We start from the raw sequence: 18,495 nt of genomic DNA, 5'->3' as shown, positions 1-18,495 counted from the left end.
TTATGACTGGCATTAACCTTGGCAATCCCCTAGTGATTGCACAACATAATGTCAAGATTCTTTCCTTGCTGAATTTTTAGCCTTCCATTGATGTTTCATGCTCAAATGTCTGAGTTTTCTTGGGAATGAACAATAGAAAGATACGTTCTTTCGCTATTTGTGGCAGTGCAAGGCATTCATCATTGCTTAGTTTCTGCATATTTTTCATGACTGAATCTATCCCCTTTGTTGTGACATTCAAAACTTTTGAATGTTTTTATTTGCACTTACAGGGAGCTGACAGAATCATCACAGCCATCCATCACTGGCTTTGAAACATATTCATGTGATTTCCTGTTGTATTAACTGCTGATCTTAGTTCTGCTCCATGTACATTAACATCATATTAACCATTTCATCACTTCTTCATTCAGTGCTGTTTTCAGAACCATTTTCATATATTCTATTTATTTATTTATTTATTTTGAATTTCCTCATCGCCCATCTCCCTCAAAATATATTCTTTTGTCCCAATATCATCTGTTTTATTAGTAGCATTTACTTTATTTATCGAATTTGTAGACTACCACATCCCACATGATTCTGGGTGGCTTTACACAATTAAAACACGAATAAATACAAAATTACTCTAGCAATAAAGCCAGCATATATTCAGAGAGCAAAACAACAACAACAACTTACAATTTCTAACATACCCAGAACCTCTCCATTTAACTCAAGACATCTGGGAAAAGCCAGGTTTTTTTTTAAAAGAAGAGAGTTTGAAGATGGGAGCCATGAGGATCTCTAGGGGGATTTTGTTCCAAAGGGCAAGTGTGTCATGACCCCGTTGCAAGGCACACAAGAGCCTCACAACGTGGATCATGATCATCAGGAAAAGAGGAAGGATATAATCAAATCAGTGCTCAACTAATCACCCAAGCACCCACACCCATGACCTGATCTACAGCTTCATAGAAGGACATCACAAGGTAATTCAGATAAGCATCAAAGACACAGAAGGACTGACGCCTTGTGCCCCGGAGGACGCACCTGCACCCATAGGACAAAGACGACAGCCGGGAAAACGCCCAAACAACCATCACAAATCCCATCAACGTCTAAATCTCCCGTCCGGTCGGGAACGGGGACAATAGAGGGCGGAGGAGCACGGGGTCCAGCAAGGGGGTATAAAACAGGACACCATGCCCCCACGCCTCCATTCCCGTTTTTCTTTCTGTCAAGCATTCCGTTCCAATAAACTGGAAATCCTTAATCCCTATTAAGTGAGTCCATGTCTTATTCGGAGCAAGGCTGACCCTGACAAAGTAGTGCAACAGAGGCAGCCCACCTCCTGGGTCGTCCTAGATAACACTGCTTAATTTAGGGGACTCAAAGCAAGCCAATTGTGTCAGGATGCACAGGAAGGACAAACAAAAAGGGGATAGACAGTCCTTCAGATAGCTAGCTCCTGTGCCATGTAGGGCTTTATGGATAATAACCAGCACCTTAAATTGCACCTAGAAGTAAACTGGCAGCCAGTGCAGAACATGTAACAGAAGTGTTATGTGGGCACAATGATACTTGCCCATCACTGCTTGTAGTGCTGCAAGCTACCAAGTGGTCTTCAAGGGCATTCCCATGTACAGCACATTTTTAAAGATTTTTTTATTCCACCTTTATTTTTATAAGTAAGGCGGCAAACTCTTTCCTCCTCCTATTTTCCCCACAACAACAACCCTGTGAAGTGAGTTGGGCTGAGAGAGAGGGACTGGCCCAAAGTCACCCAGCTGGCTTTCATGCCTAAGGCGGGACTAGAACTCAGTCTCCCAGTTCCTAGCCTGGTGCCTTAACCACTAGACCTGCAAGGTGACAAAGGCATGAATGGCCATGAGTAAGGTTTCCCAATGCAGGAAAGGGTACCGCTGGTGCACAAACTATGTCTCTACAAAGGCCTTCCTAGACATAGTTGCCACCTGCTTCTCAAATAGGAGCTGAAAATCCAGGAAGGCCTCCAGATTGCACACCAGTCCTGAGTGAGGCAATGCAACCCTGCTCAGGAACAAAGGTAAAAGACCCCCTTCATTGGGAGGGAGGACCAAACAGCCACAGCCAGTCAGTCTTGCTAGGTTTGAGCTTAAGCCTGTTCTCTCCCAGCCAGACCTTACAATCTCCAGGCATTGCATCAAGACCTTGACAGCTTTACTTGGTCAGCCAAGGGTTGAGAAGTACAGCTTAGTATCATCAGCTTACTGATAATACCTGACCCCAAATCAAAGGCTGACTTCCCCTTGTAGCCTCATGTAGAGTACAACTGGAGGACAGAGATCATTGGGCCCTGAGGCATTCTGCAAATTAAGGGCTTTGGGTTCAACCTCTTCCCCCAGTCAACACTAACTGGAACCAGCCTCAGAGGAGAACCACTGACCTCCCCATTCCCATTTCCTGCAGCTGATCCAGGAGGATGGCATGTTTGATGGTATTGGCTGAGAGATCAAGGAGGGCCAGGATGGTAGGACCACCTGGTCATCAATAAGTGAACGAATGTCATCTCCATACTACATCTCCAAAAGCGTCCATATAATTTAGCCACAAAAATACTTCTTCAATTTATCTTTTGATTTATGAATATATGACAGGGTTTTTTTGCAGCATACTCTTCTCTTACATTTGCAGAGGGCACCACTGATTCTAATTTTTTGTTTTACACTCAGATTTATACCTTTTCTTTTTCTGCCCTTCCCTTTGAAACCGTCATAGGTTAAATACGTTGTTTAGAAACTATTTACAAATAATACAAATATCAATAAGAACAAAGTTCAACATGAAAGATGCCAAGATTAGCACTAACAGTACAAGATATGCTCCATGTGCAGAAACCGAGTACTTGCCAAAAAAAAGAAAAAGCACAGAAACAACAATTGTCTCTACTGCTCCATGAAAGAGCAGACTTTGTCTATTATTTGGAGGTAAATCCAAATTCAGATTTTGTCTGTTGCATCTGACGTCTGCTGATTGGAGGGTCTGTTGAATCAAGGTTTTAGTATGATTCGGAATGGTTAATTCTTTACAGTTCATGACTATAAGCACTATATAACCACCCCAATGACGACAGCAGGGAGTCTACATAGTCCTTTTACCTTGGGCTAGTTTTTTGTAGTTGAGGGAGAGGCTGACTTTACTTCATTTTCCTGAGCATGGGTGCAATCGTAAGATTTTTACAAAATTATAACTTTAATGTTAATGTTAATATTTCTACTTAGTGTTTCTTTTCTGTTACTTATTTATTTTTTTCATATGCTCCTAGCTGAACTTTTAATAAATATTCTATGCTGTATCCTCATGGTGCTAGATTCGGTGCTGTAATCCAACAAAAGTGAGAAGTTTAGAGTGCTGCCTTTGTGCCATTTCTCCTCTTTCATCTCCCACCCGAGCAATATCCTATCAAACACATTATTCTTTTTACCTCAAATGTGGGCATTTTGTCTGACTCTGGGGTGAGTCCTGTGGTCTTGCACATCTGCTGCTCATGTAATGAAAGAAATGTTTTGTATAGGCTTTACTCATTGTATAAGAGTATTTTGGAGAATGAGGCAGCATGCATTATTAAGATCTATTTATAAATATGATCTCATGCCTCAGAAAGAAAGCCATTTCTGATTTTACAAGTATTAATTCATAGCCTTGTTTTTCTTCCCTTCTAAGTAATTGTAATGTGGTTCTTATATGAGCATATTACTGATGTGATCTTCCAAGTCTGGCTATAACAACCTCAAACCCTTCAGAACAGGCCTCATCATCACTGGGTCATTTCTTTCAATATGGCATCTTTACGTGGGACCTAAGTAGAAGCATAGTGTATGTGGGTGTGGGTGTGTTTTAATAAGAGTTAAAAGCTGACCATCCATCTTTAAATTAACTGTTGCTAATAACTTTAGCATTTCAAATTAGCTGTCTGGAAAGCAGCCCCTTTTTAAAAAAAAAAAATTTATCCCAGTTACTTGTGCAGTGCATTAAAATAAATCCATCATTCTCAACAAATTTTTGTAACAAAAGCACAGATGAAACTAGCTTTAAAAAAATAATGGGGCTAGGAGAAATATTAGGCTTCCTTCATGCTGCACATGGTGGGCCTAATTATTAATTTTCCATGCAGTAAGTTGAAAACTATTAGCACAATGCAATAATACAGGTTTTCCATATTGTCTAATTTGCTGTCATGGATGGATTTACATGTTGTTGCTTCATAAAATGTCATTTAGAAATTACATGGTATGTAGCAAAATTGTACAGATACTCTTTCCAAATCAAAACATTTGACATAGCAGAACATCTAACAATTGTGTACTGTAACCATCACGTTTGTACACCTATCTGTTGGCATGAATTCTTCCTACAGAAGCAGCATTAGATGCCTAAAAATGGCATCTCTAATTTGTTCTAAACCAAAAATATACAGACCCTTTCCTTTGAAAAAAAAAAACGATATTCCTCCAACAAATTATAATTTAAGGACAGATGGTTCCAATTTCCCTGCACCTATTCCTTGGAAATTCAGCAAACTTCATCGTCTTAGGAGCATCTATGAATTTCTTGTCCTTCTGTTAAAACGCAAAAACTTTACAGCTTTTTATGTTTTACTTATGTTTAATCAATAGGAAACACAAATCCTACTTCACTCAGAATTGCATGTCAGGTTAGTTCAATTGGGCTATGTCCTGAACTATCATTTGGCCAGAACAAAATCTTATGGTCATTGCATATACCTAATTTCACTAACAATCTTCATTGTACCAATTCTTATTCCTTTCTATTAGATTTTATCTCCAATAAAATTTTAGCTGAAGTCAAAGTTAGCAAATTGGTGCTACAAATTTAGAAACAAATGTCCTTGAAGCAATGGAGGATCATTCTAATACGCTTGTTTAGATTGATTCCAGCTGAAGAAAAACAGGGGAAACCTCCTCCCTTCCCAAAGGTTTTCTAAGCACAAGTAGAAGACCCATTGTGGTGTCAAAGATAAAAGTAAATATTATACAAACAAATGAAAATATGAGAGATTCCTTCATGAACAAACTGAAATGTTATGAACTTGGTTCCATTAAATGTGTGCTTTCTTGTTTGAATGTTCTGCTCACCTTTAGTTATGGTAGGCAAGGTTTACTACACTGGAGATGTCATTAATTGATTCATTTCCTCACATGATTTTCTAAATAAAACAACTCTGTACTCTACTTTGGATATACCTGGAAAGTCTTCCTAAATTATTTCAGTTCACAATGGAGTAGGTTAAGGTTAGGGTTACACTCTTTTAAAGTCTACTTTCTGAGAATTGTTTCTCCCGTAAGTGTGTTGGCTATATTAGAGTACATGTGATAATTATTTTTTTGAATGTATCTAGATTATGAAAGTACAAAAAAAATGGGTACAGTTTAACCCCATAAAAATTATCCAAAAGAAGCTATGTAAAATGTGAAAATTATCGGAAATCCTAAGTGGACTGGAAGGGAAACTATTGCAGCATCCAGTTAACATAGACGTAGGGCAGAGAAGAGTTTCTTGCCTGTTTATTTCTTCTGGAAGAACACCCACTTGCCGGTACATTAGAAAGGTAATGAGAAAATTAGAGAGTTCAAGTCAGAGCTTGTCCTTTAAAAGGTTTAATTGACTGATTTTTGTGTTATGCATCAGGAATGTACAAATCATCTTTTAAACAATATGCATGTAAATATAATTCATTGGACAATGTTGGTAGAAATACTTTAATTATTTTAAACCCAGTATTTATTTATTTACCATTAATATCCCATCTTTCTACCTAGAGCTTAAAGTGGACTGTATATATTAGTCCATCTTCTAATTGTTTTTTATCCCACTGTGTTGAGAAATAATTACTGGCCCAATGTCACCCAGTGAGCATCCAAGGCTAGCCCCAATTCTCATCTAACACTTTAACCAATTGACTTGTGAGTGCATCCCTGAACATTTGGCATATTATGGAAACAGAGCCATGATCGTAATCAACATAATTTGGCAGACATTTGAATGGCATTTTGCACAGCATAGAGATATTTAGTGGCACAAGATTTCTTAGTCATACTCGGAAATTGACATTAGCAAAATCTCTCTAGTTATCAGTAATGACCAACACAATCTCTTGACAGAATATGAAGCTGGTAATTTGCAGCTTTGAAAAATGCCGAGTTAAGTACTGATGTCAAATGATTTGGTACTGGGCTGCAAGTGTCTGTTTTAAGTGACAGGGAAGCTATAAATAGAGAAGCTGATTTTCAAACATGGCCAAATAAATTTGAAAATACAGTAGGTAAGTAACTTTAAATCAAAATTTGCACTATTATAAAGATTCAAGGTACTGCTAGGAGTTTCAGAAGCTGACAGAGTAGTACAATGTAAAGGAAGTAGTGGTTCTGAGTTAACTGCAGTAATAAACTGTTCCTGTGTTCCTTAAGACCATCTTGCAGAAGAATATCAAACCATTAGCATTTGAGTAGTTTTTTTCCCCTAGGAAAAAGTTCAAGTACAGTTAACCTGGAAGATGGTCATTGTCAGGGATATTGGCAATTTTAAATCTGACTAAGTGAGTTAACAGATTTGAAAAGATTGCTACATAGTCAATTGTAGAAAACCTAGGTCTAGCCCAAAATGTATATTCAGCTGGATGGTCATCTGCTGTGACACCACTGAGCGAATTAAGATTTAAAACATCAAATGCTTAGGCCAAGCACAGACTTGCCTAGTTCCGTACTTTGTCCTTAAATTGTCAAGTTGCTAATGATGTTACTTTGTTATCACAAAGGAGGAAAATTGTGAAACTTGATAAGCATGAAATATCATCCATCACCAGTCTAGCACTGATGTGTGCTTATGGATAGAGTATTGCAGGCCTCTTATGTAGGTTTCAAGTTTAGTCCTGCTTTTCTAGGAACACTGCTATTCCATCCCCCATGTTATCCAAATGAAGAATAAAGCAGAAGGACATGGGTGGCCATCAGAAGCCACAATGGCCCCATGATGTTGAGTAAACAATGCAAATTACATTATTCACATTATTTGTGTGATTACATCATGACACTTTATGTCAGTGAAGATTCTCAGTCATCCAGGTGGAATTGTCTGTAGGTTGAGTCATGGCAACTGGATTTCTTTCTTTTTTTTTGTTGAAACATTTCGCTGCTTGGACAAGCAGAGAAATGTTTCAACCAAAAAGAAAGAAATCCAGTTGCCGTGACTCAACCTACAGACATCATGACACTTGTAATGTCATTTGCTTTCCTCTACCCCTGTGTGGTTACTCATGCCATAAGAAGACTCAGAAACAAAGCCTGTTCAGTTCATATGCATAGGTGCTTCACTGGAACCTGTTGAAGCTCATTCCATAACCTTTGTTAAGCTTTGGGATCAGATAGTAGGATCATGCATCTGCCACCTACACCCGCTACTGACAATGGCATGAATTCCCCCTGCTCTCATTCACTATACTCAGCTTTATGTTGACACCATCCTCAAACAAGCATTGTTAAATCTTAGTTATCATTAAGTCCTTGTTACGTGTGTTCAGTCAGGTTTAAAACCAAGATGAGAGGAAAGCTATAATGTAAGGAGGGCTAGATCAAGACAGTGCCCAATCCTTCATCTTGCTGCCAATCCCAGAAGTGTGGTTGAGTTATAGGAAGCATTGTGTGTGTTTCATCTCCTGTTATCTTAAAATTGGTTCATATTGGATTTGTTTTCCAGTGCCTTAGCTTAATGGAATTTACCTGTGGATAATATAAACAAGATAATTTCCTAATCTATGCATGTTTTCAAGGAAGCTTTATGCAGAAGTGGTTTGCCATTGCCTCCTTTCTAGGGCTGAGAGAGAATGACTGGCCCAAGGTCACCCAACTGGCTTTCTGCCTAAGGCAGGACCAGAACTCAAAATCTCCTGGTTTCCAGCCTGGGGCCTTAACTACTATACCAAATTGGCTCTCTAATTATGGGTTAGCACTGTATATATTGAATAAGTGTGTAACAATCCATACTTAACACTTCCAGCTTAGCATGTGTTAAAGTAACCTATCACTGAGTTCAGATACATAAAGCTAAATTATTGTTTTCTTTAATTATGGTTTGTTAAATTAGCAAAAATTGGATTCTCATGTAACATGGAGCTATAACCTATGGTTTACTAATCATAGTATAATGGTTTGCAGAACTTGTTAAGCTAAAGGTGAACAAAAGAAGTTACGATTCACTGTAATGTATGAAACAAGCCTGTGTGGGACCAAGAATATAACTGTCACATGTCACATACTTATGAAGAAAAGAAATTAGTGTTCAGGATATTTAAAAAAAATTTTTTTCTCTCTCTCTAAATAAGTCTGGAAGATTACAGAAATTTAAAATGTTACAGTGGCAGCTACTTATGTGAGGATCATCTTTCACATGTTGTCTGAAAGCATTTGGCCACATCATTAATGCAGTGAAGCCACTTAAGGTTATTTTTTTATATGAATCATGCACTCTACATTCATACACTCTACATTTAAATCAAAAGAACTTTACAGCTGTAGTTCAAACTTTGCCATTTAGTGCCTTTAGCTTTGAAAATTATTTCTGAGTAGCAACGTATAGGATTGTAATATGTCATGAGTACTGATGGTGAGCAGGAGGGGGCCCCTATCCAGGGGGGAAAACACATGTGTAGTACTGAGGAGTTAAGCAGCCATTCAAAGAGACACAGATCAGACCCGCCTTGACTTTGGGGTTAATCTGTCTGGGTTTTTCCCACGCTTCTTCAGTTTGTTAGGATTGATGTCCTAACAGCCAGGAACCATGCTGAGACAAGGAATAGGTCTCTAGTACTTTATTACTGCTACATTAGACAGAAAATCCTAACAAACTGAAAAAGTGTGGGAAAAACCCAGACAGATAAACCCCAAAAGTTAAGGCGGGTCTGATCTGTGTCTCTTTGAATGGCTGCTTAACTCCTCAGAACTATGCATGCGTTTTCCCCCCTGGATAGAGGCCCCCTCCTGCTCACCATCAGTACTCATGACATAATATAACATTAAAACAATTTGGACTTCTGAAATATTAGCCACCCAGAAACATGTATTTGAGATGGGAGGCCATATAAGTCGAATAAATAAATAAAAAATAACATGGATATCTTTCATATTCTACTGCTGCTTTGGAACAAATCATACATCAGTATGAGTGTAAATAAATATTATTTCTATATATAAAAGATTAGAACTGATTATTAGGACTCTTCCAGGATAATGTTTACCATTTTGATTTCAGTGATAAATAAATTGCTGGTGGATTATTATATAAATCTGACAATAGAAATACAGATAGATTTATAGACACATACTTCAATTATTATGTCTTTGGTTTGTCCAAAGGATAAATGATGCAAAAATGTTTTTTCTTTCTTAAGGTCATTGATATGCCTGAACATAATCCTGGTGACATGGGAGGAACAATGAGACTAGGGAAAAGAAAAACTATCTTTAAAACAGAAGACTCTATCTTAAGTAAGTCATACCATCTTGGGCTGAATCTTTTGCTTTTGTGTTCAAATCATATCTAGTATCTTGTTCAAATATATACTGTTTTAAGTATAACATTAATTTAATTCAATGTCTTGTCTTAAATCCTATTTGTAACTGCTATTAAGCTTCTACTTTCAGAAACCACTAGAAAATTTTAAGGCAGAGATAAAATGATTGCAGAATGAAGTTTCTCTTCAAATTAGGATTCTGAAGGATGTAGTAGCAGCTACTTATTGCTGGTGCGTTCTACGGAAGCTTAGTTTACGAGACTGTGATAGAAGCAACATCTTCACCTTTATCACCATGGAAAAAGCAGAACAAAATGCAGCATTACTCTCATTTCTTTAATTAATTAATTAATTGATTGATTGATTTGGCAACAGGCAGCAAGAACAAGGTTCTACTTTCACTTTCTGATAAATAATTGATCAAGGACAAACACCCCCTCCTATCCAAAAGTAGGATGAGGAAAGGAAGGGATCAGTGGCATCAGAAGAATTGAGTTCGTTAATAAGCAAAGCCAAAGTTCATCTCCTGCCACAGAGTTACAAAATCTCTGCTTGTAGTCTATAACTATGTAAGGAGTTATTTTGGACAATGGTCACCCATCTCCAACCTTTCCTTTTGGGAAAGGGTGTTGAGAAGGTGTTGGAGAGGCATTAGTTACAATCATTCTGCTTCTTCCTGAGTAGGTCATTTCATTCAGTGTGGTCAGGGAGAGATTGAACACTTTGGGCTTTCCTATTTTGTCTGCCCCAGGCTTGGCCCTTTCCCCCATTCTTTTTAAATTTATGCAAATCCACTGAGGAGGACATCTGTCAGTTGGTGGTAAGGTATCATCAGAATGCTAAGTATATAATTATACTTGTATATCTCTAAGCCAGGTCTAGTAGATGTGGTGGAAGTCTTGACCCAATGCCTGAAGATTGTGAGGTACTGGGTGGGGCAATATAGGCCAAGCAAGAGGGTGGTGGTGTGTGTTCGCAAGCCTTCAAGTTCCAGGATAGTTCTGCCTATAATTCTGGACTGGGTTGCCCCATTCCTGAAGGAGCAGGTACACATTCAGGTGGTCCTTCAGGACCTATGGCTCTTATTGGGTCAGCAGATAGAGGCTGTGGCTAGTGGCCCAGCTTTGTCTAGTGTACCAGTTGCAACCTTTTTTGGAGTGGAATTCTCTAGCCAAGTTTAGTGCAAAGGTATTGAGGAGCCATTAAGGGAGAATAAAAGACAACTCAGTCCTGGGTAAGAGGAAGGTGTGAGAAATAAACTCAGAATAACCCCACCTTGATTCTATTTGGTATAAGAGGGGGCAGAGAGGAACTGGCAGGCTTTCAAGGTTCTGTTATTATACCCTACAACAATAAAGTAGCATTCCTGTAATCCTTGCAATGTCTGTTTCCTGACCTAGCCTACCTCAATGGGGTTACATAGCAGGAGCTCTTACCTTTATTTATTTATGTTTGTTTATTTATATTTCAAATTTTGTCACCGCCCATCTTGCATGAAGTGACTCTGGGTGGTTTACAATAAAACTAAAAATAAATACAAATTAAAATACACTAAAAAACCATATTTCTTAAAAACAAATATAGATATAAATATATGTATAAAATATAAAGTCCAAGATGGCGGCATTAACAGTTCTTAATTTAAATTTGTAAATTCATAAAATCATGGAGCCTCTTTAGGGTGCTAACCACCCCCAGGATTGTCTCCCCCCCTTCCTGTCCCAAGCGAGATGGCAGAGCTCAGTTTTTACCTGGAAGGCCAGGAGAATGGAGGCCTGCCTCACCTCTGGGAGAAGAGTATTCCATAGGGTGGGCACCATCATCTTGCTGATGGATTACTGCACTTTATTTGGGACTGCCCTTGAAGGTAATTCAGAAGTTACAACTAGTACAAAATGCAGCTGCCTACCTACTAATTGTGTGAGCCAGCACAACAGAATTATACAAATATTGTGTGAGCTGCAGAGGCTACCAGGAGAGTTCTATGTGCAGCTCAAGGTTCTGGTTGGGTCATTATTATTTTGGGACCACCTGCTGCAGGTAGAACCTACCTGTCTAATATGTACTGGCTGATAGGGGAGTACACAGATTCCCCGTGGGAATGAGAGTCATAGCTCCTCACTTTGGAATAGGAGCCCCAGGCTGCTCAGAAGCAATAGATGAGGTAGGATACAAATAACTGTATAAATATAAAAATGAATAAAGTCATTGTGAAGAACATATACCATATCTCCAATTACTAGGTTTTTGAATTTAACATGAACTTGAATTGAATAAAATATATTTTGCCAGTCTGTTACCTCTTTGGAACTGTATGTCTGTTTGTATTCTCTCCTTAGAATGAGGACTTTGCACAGTTTGAACCAAGCAGGAGTCAGAAAAATTCTCTGGTTTAGAAAGATTACATTTTCTAACATAGACCAGGGGTCCACAATACATTACAATCTAATTTATTTTCCAACTGACCTGCTTTGTTTTTAACCCCTAAACTTTGTTTTCTAGGTCCTTTAGGAATCAAGCACAGCCCCTCCTTTATTATTGTTGATTTATTACATATGTGTTCAAATATTTCCTGTTCTTGGATAAGACTACATTTACATGAAAGCTGATTTAAAAAAGAAATCTACCAACATTATAGTTCAATAAATATAACATGAATCATTCAAGTTATGAACTTGGCAAATGCCAAACCTATTAACATTCTTCTTGATGCTTATTGAAGAAACCATAATTAACTGGGTCACTAAGCTGTAAATGTGGTTTAGAAACTATAAGGGCTAGGTTTGCACAACCTGCTGAATAAAATAATCTTTTATCACATGGTTCATTGGTTCACCTAATTTAGAACTGGTTTCATTGACTAGTTTGTGGCTTTTCAAAGGGCTGATTTAGAAACCGTTCCTAATTCTTCGACTTTGTAATGCGGTTGTCAGGTGGGGCCCAGACTGCTCATCCTCCATCCCAGTTGCCATGGTATGAAGCTTGCCAAGGGCACGTCCTCACAATGGAGCCTTCATGTCATGGCACCGATAATTCATATGCCTTCATCTCGGTGCACCAATATAATTTACATTAGACCAGGAGGGTAGATGAGCTTTGCTGGTGACGTGGCTTTTTGTTTTCAGGGTTGTTGTTTGAACCAGGGTGTCATGGCAATACGTTGTGGTGGTGGTTTTAATCTTTGCATGCTGCCCAGAGTCACTGCTGAGGTAGGCAGCTATAAAGCATTTAAATAAATAAAAATTAAATCAGTGTTGCTTTTCCAGAGCTTAGACAAATGCTCAAGTAAGCTTGAGAAAAAATTAGTCAGCGAGGAAGGACTGTTCTGCATATCTTATATGACTGCTATGGTAGCTACTATGATGGGGAAATAAACAAATATCAAGTGCAAAAATTAAAATGGATATGAACTATTTTGCAACAGTTAATGGATGGGTCTGCCATATACCAGAAAGATGATGAAGCAAGCTTGGAGTCACTTTAATCTTAAGTGGAGAGAAATGGTTATTGAACCTGACTACTAGTTCCTGCTCTGACTGATGGGATATATAGAACTTCTTTTTCTTTTCTCATCAGACTTTCCATCCATATCACATTTGCAGCTGCCTACATATGAGCAGCTGCCTTACGGGTATAATAATTACATAACAGATACAGAGTAGGAGCCAGTATTGCAGTAAAAGTCTCTGATTTGCCTTCTGGACCAGGTGTCAGGAAGAGCTGACCAGTATAATACAGCATTACATTGCATACTGTATAATAGAATATACTCTGTATAGCAGAGTTTCTCAACCTTGGCAACTTCAACTGAGTGGACTTCAACTCCCAGAATTCCCCAGCCAGCATGCTGGCTAAGGAATTCTGGGAATTGAAGTCCACACTTGAAGTTGCCAAGGTTGAGAAACACTGCTGTATAGTGTGCCCTTCACCTCTTCATCCAACCTTCACAGCTTTATAAAGACTGTGTATTTTACTATCTGAAAAAGCTTGCTGAAAAGTATCTCTCTTTATCTACCTAGTGGAGTTTATAACAGATGTTCTATCTTCCCTACCACAACTCTCTTGAGGATTCCCTTTTTTACATATGTTTCTCCCTTCATCTCATGACTCAGAATTGGAGTATCTGCTTATCTTTGGCAAAGTTGTTCTGTGCCTTCCCTCTGCAGGTGAGGGGGGGAACAGACCTAAAGAACTCTAAAATTCCGATCTCTTTTTTGGCCTTTGTTCTAATTCAAATATGTGAATCTCCTGGATTGGATTGCTGAACAATATTTGTGTACTTAAGCTCTTGTAGAATTGATTAGAAATTAATAGGGTATGAACAAACAATGTTAGTAGCAGAGTATTTTTTTAAAGCTTGTGATTTTTTTTCTAGGGAAACTCTATGGTAATGAAGCTTTTGTAGAAGAACGACATAGGCATCGTTATGAGGTGAGTGACGCCTAACCTTTTTTCCCAGTTTTTTTTAAATTATCCATATTAAGATAATGACATGTATCACTTTATAGTATAGCAGAACTTGGCATCATCTTGAGGCTTGTGTTGGAATCCTTATATGCTGGGAGAAGAGTCTAGACAGGTTCATAAATTCATGTCCATAATGGAAACCATAAGCTTGTAACAGGTTGTTGCTCTGATGCATGAAGTTGGGCACATACTTAGTCTGGTTTCTACTTGGTGGAAGATAGACATAATCTGAACATGGAGAGCATTGCTTTGGGCCCTTTGCCATTGTCAAACTGAGGACTCTGGGCATCCTGGAACTCTGCAAGTAGGAAGAACCTTTTAGGATGGTCTGTTCCAGTCACCTCTTGGATCTGGAAGGTTTCAAGAGGGGATTGGGGATTTTTCCAACAATTAGGTAGGCAGTTCAATTTCACACCATAGCAATGGAAAAGATGCTCAAGTGAGACCTCTTCCCTCTTTTCTGAGGATCTATGGAAGGTGAAACAATTGAAAAGTGGCATAAAAACAAATATGAATATGACTGAGCATTGGTTCTGCTCACATTATTTTATTTTATTTATTTTAAAACTGCCTTTATTATTTTTATAAATAACTCAAGGTGGCAAACATACCTAATGCTCCTTCCTGCTCCTATTTTCCCCACAACAACAGCCCTGCGAGGTGAGTTGGGCTAAGAGAGAGGAGCCTAGCTGATGACAAGAAGAGTGGCAAATCATGTAGCCTTTCCATGCTTATTGTGTTCATAGATTACTGGTCAATGACTCTCTTCAGGGTGACTTGAACCCTGTTGGAATAGGATAGGCTGGGTAAAGTTACTTTTATTATTTCTGCTTTGGATGCTTACTTAGCAGTCAAGTGAAGGGGTGGTGGTGGAAAAGATGTCATATGGGACATCTGTAGTTGCAATATTGGGTTCTTTTGAGGTTATGGAATCTGAGAAAGTAGATAGGGTCTTCTGCAATATAAGCTCTTCTACCTGTGGGTTAAATGAGGTAAGATTCTCCCCTTCTTGTTTCAATAGGCCTTTGGCAAATGTTTTTGTGGCTGACTATGTTGTTGTTGTTGTTATTTGTTTTAATGTGGGTTTGGGAGGGTCTGTTTTGCTACGTGTTGATTGGGCCAGTATATAAATACTACAAAGTAAATAAAGAAATAAGGTATATATTTAGCCTTCAGAGAAATCTAATACCTTCCGCATGATATGTTTAAACTTCCAAATATTGTAGAAAAAAATGGGCTGCTGCTTGCTGTATTTACAAGTAGCTGTTTGTACTGTAATCTCTCACATATCTAATAAACAAGCCAAGTCCAGAAGAAATTCAGTGAAATGTCCTTTTCCTCTTTGCTTTGCTTTTAAAGGAGGGGCAACGCCTCTTGCTAGAGAATCTAATATCCATGTATTTTGGTACATGCATACTGTAGCCATGTTTGGATTCCACCCATTATCCCTAAGCTATCTTTACCCTATAAGAAAGTCTGGCTGCATTTTGCTTTATTTGTTTCCCATACCTGGGATTAACTTTTCATACTGCAAATTATCTAGAAAAAACAAATTCTGATTATTAGTAATTTTAAGTTATATGAAGTTTTTTAAATGGTTATTTGTAAGACTTCCTATTTAAAAGATTATTGACTTTATTTTAGTTTCTAGTGAATGTATTGGAAGCCAGTTTGGATACAATTCTTTGCTAAAATAACATAAAAATTGATTGTTGATTATTACATAAAGAACGAGACAGGTTTGAATGAACAAGAAAAAGCCATCTCTGCACAGAATATGAGAGAGAAGGGAATGTGCATCTATGCCTCATTCCATTATTTTCAAACTATGATTAGGCTATAACGGCTGAATCAGCCTGTTATTTGATTGTTACAAAAGCTTTTCTTAATTAGAGCTACTAAAAATAATAAAGTCCTGTAAGAAGATTGCAGATAAGTAGAAACACTTCACCGCCAGTACAGATCCTGGTCCGCATATCAACTTTCACAACTATGGCAGTACCTATCTTAGAATTCTTGAAGCAGTCCATTCATCTTTTACCTGTTTGCTTTCCCCCATTCCAGGTAAATCCTGAATTGATTCACTTCTTTGAAGATAAAGGCTTGAAGTTCGTTGGTCATGACACGGAAGGGAAGAGAATGGAGATCATTGAACTGGATGGTGAGGACTTTGGCTTCTGGCAACACCTTGGATATGAAGGATGAAATGTAATTAATGTTACCGAAAATGCATGGAGACAGGGCGAATCTGTAAGAGTCAGTGCTGACATTTGTTAGTGCTTGAAATTTAGGGGTGCGCATTGTTGCCACATTAAAAATGGAACTATTGCAGAGACCTAGCATGAGCTTTCTGTGAAAATAAGGATGTACATTTATCTAACTATGAAAACCTGAAATATACTAATGAAAATTGGCACAAAAAGCCGTTTCTGTAATCTAGCCATCCATAAATTTGTGCCATGGATCATCCCGTGATCTACAATTATATTGTAGACTTCTAAGGGACAACTGGGTCCAAGCTCATCTTTCAGTAGCTGTCCAGCCCAGTGCTTGAATGTTTCCAGTAAAGGAAACACACCACCTTTTTTGGTAATTGTTGCCTTTGTCAAATTGTTACACAGGTTATTCCTGATATTCATCCAAAATTGGCCTTCCATATCCTGTAGTATGAAATAATAGAGAACTATAGATGTCCTATCTGACATCCTTTCCTGTACTTGAAAAGTTACTTCTCCTTCTACCCTCTTTTCTGAAGGCTAAATGTAGTTACTTCTCATAAGACTTGGCTCCTCATGATCAATATAATCCTGAACATATATTATGTGCCTGTGCCTGTGTGTGTGTGTGTGAATTCAGAGATAACCAATTGAACTTTACTTGAGATAAGAAACCAGTTTATCTTTCTTAGTCTTGGTTTCTGTGGTTCCTGCTCCTGAGCATATGCACATAAATCTCACATGTGAATTTACAGATGACTACTTAAAGAACTTTAGTTACGAGTAAGTAACTAGTTCTTTCTACAGGTAGTCCTCACTTAATGACCATTCATTTAGTGATGGTTCAGACTTACGATGGTGTTGAAAAAACCGACTTGCAACTGGTGCTCACATTTATGACCGTCACAGCATCCCCACGGTCATATGATCACAAGTTGGGTGCTTGGCAACTGGTTCACATTTATGACCATCACAGCATCCCGTGGTCACGGGATTGCCATTTTCGATCTTTTCGGATGATTTCTGGCAAGCAAAATCAATGGGGAGCTGCATGATTCACTTAACGATCACGTGGTTTGCTTAACAGCCATGGTGATTCACTTAATGACTGCAGCAAAAAAAATCATAAAATCGGGGCAGATTTGCTTAATGATCACTTCGCTTAGCAACCAAAATTCTGGTCTCAATTGTGGTCATTAAGTGAAGACTACCTGTAGTTCCTTGATCATTGTTGTTGATTTTTTCTTAACCTGTTCCAGGTTCTCTAGGCTTTTCTTAAAATGTAGTGCCCAAAACTGGGCATAGGACTTGAAGTGGGGTCTGACCAATGCAGAATAGAGTAGAACTGTTGCTTCCATAGTCAGGAAAATAAACTGTTACTGATGGAGCCTAAAATTACATTGGTCTTCTTTAGCAGCCACATCATTCTGCTGACTGATAATTTGCTTGTGAGCAACCACAATTCCAAAATTCCTTTTATGTGTAACTATTACTAACTCAAGTATCCCCCATCTTATAACAGTGTATTTGTTTTCTGTTTTCTAAGTGTAAGCATTTGCATTTATCTTAATTAAATTTCATTTTGGGCTTTAGCAACCTTTGCTAACCTTTCATGATTGTTCTATTTCTGCCTTTTAGGAATTTAGCTATCACATATGCTTATTTAATAAGCATTCCCTCTACCTCTTCAACTAAGTCATTAATACAAATGTTGCAAAAGAAGGTTCAGGGCCAAATTTTGTGGCATCCCACTGGATATCTCACTCCAATTTGAAGAGGATCCATTAATGAGCACTTTTAAGTATGGGTTTAAGTCAGCTGTGGATCTGTATAAGAGATGGATAACTAAGCTTCCTAATCAAATAATGGATAACTTTATCAAATGGTTTTCAAGATGTATTATTTCTTCAGTATTCCCACAATCTGCTAAGGTAGTTACACCTTCAGAAAGTAAAATAAGATAGTTTGTCAAGTTTAAATCTCCAGGGCCAGAAGGATTGCCCTTCTAGGCTATTTAAGTAAACTGCTATATTCGTCATCCTTGATAAATTCTGAAGGTTTGTGAAGTTCCAGATGACTGGAGGAAGACTGATGTTCTTATTTTCAAAAAAAGGGACAAAGGAAAACAGCAGTGAGCCTGAGATTGATACCTGGGAAGATTCTAGATTACATTATAAAGCAGGTGATTTTTAAGCATCTTAAAGACAATCCAGGAATGACTAGAAAGAAGCATAGAGCAGCAAAATGAACTTGGAAGGCCATTTC

At 38.1% G+C, this 18,495-nt stretch overlaps 1 protein-coding gene across 3 annotated transcripts in view; it reads left to right on the top strand.

The window, feature by feature from the left end:
* Positions 1-18,495, top strand: part of CTPS2 (CTP synthase 2) — an 83,158-nt gene that overhangs the window by 53,860 nt on the left and 10,803 nt on the right. For 2 of the 3 annotated variants that reach the window (XM_063305131.1, XM_063305132.1), the window contains exons 14-16: positions 9,425-9,521; positions 13,923-13,978; positions 16,079-16,175. In XM_063305131.1, coding sequence (XP_063161201.1) covers positions 9,425-9,521; positions 13,923-13,978; positions 16,079-16,175 — 250 coding nt within the window. Of the gene's footprint in view, positions 1-9,424; positions 9,522-13,922; positions 13,979-14,231; positions 14,403-16,078; positions 16,176-18,495 lie in introns of those variants that run through there. The other variant, XM_063305133.1, reaches the window with a different exon arrangement.

Source organism: Candoia aspera, chromosome 5, assembly GCF_035149785.1.
Source record: "Candoia aspera isolate rCanAsp1 chromosome 5, rCanAsp1.hap2, whole genome shotgun sequence".
Lineage (NCBI taxonomy): Eukaryota > Metazoa > Chordata > Lepidosauria > Squamata > Boidae > Candoia > Candoia aspera.
The sequence above is the reverse complement of the archived record's forward strand: the minus strand, read 5'-3'. Positions and strand labels throughout refer to the sequence as shown.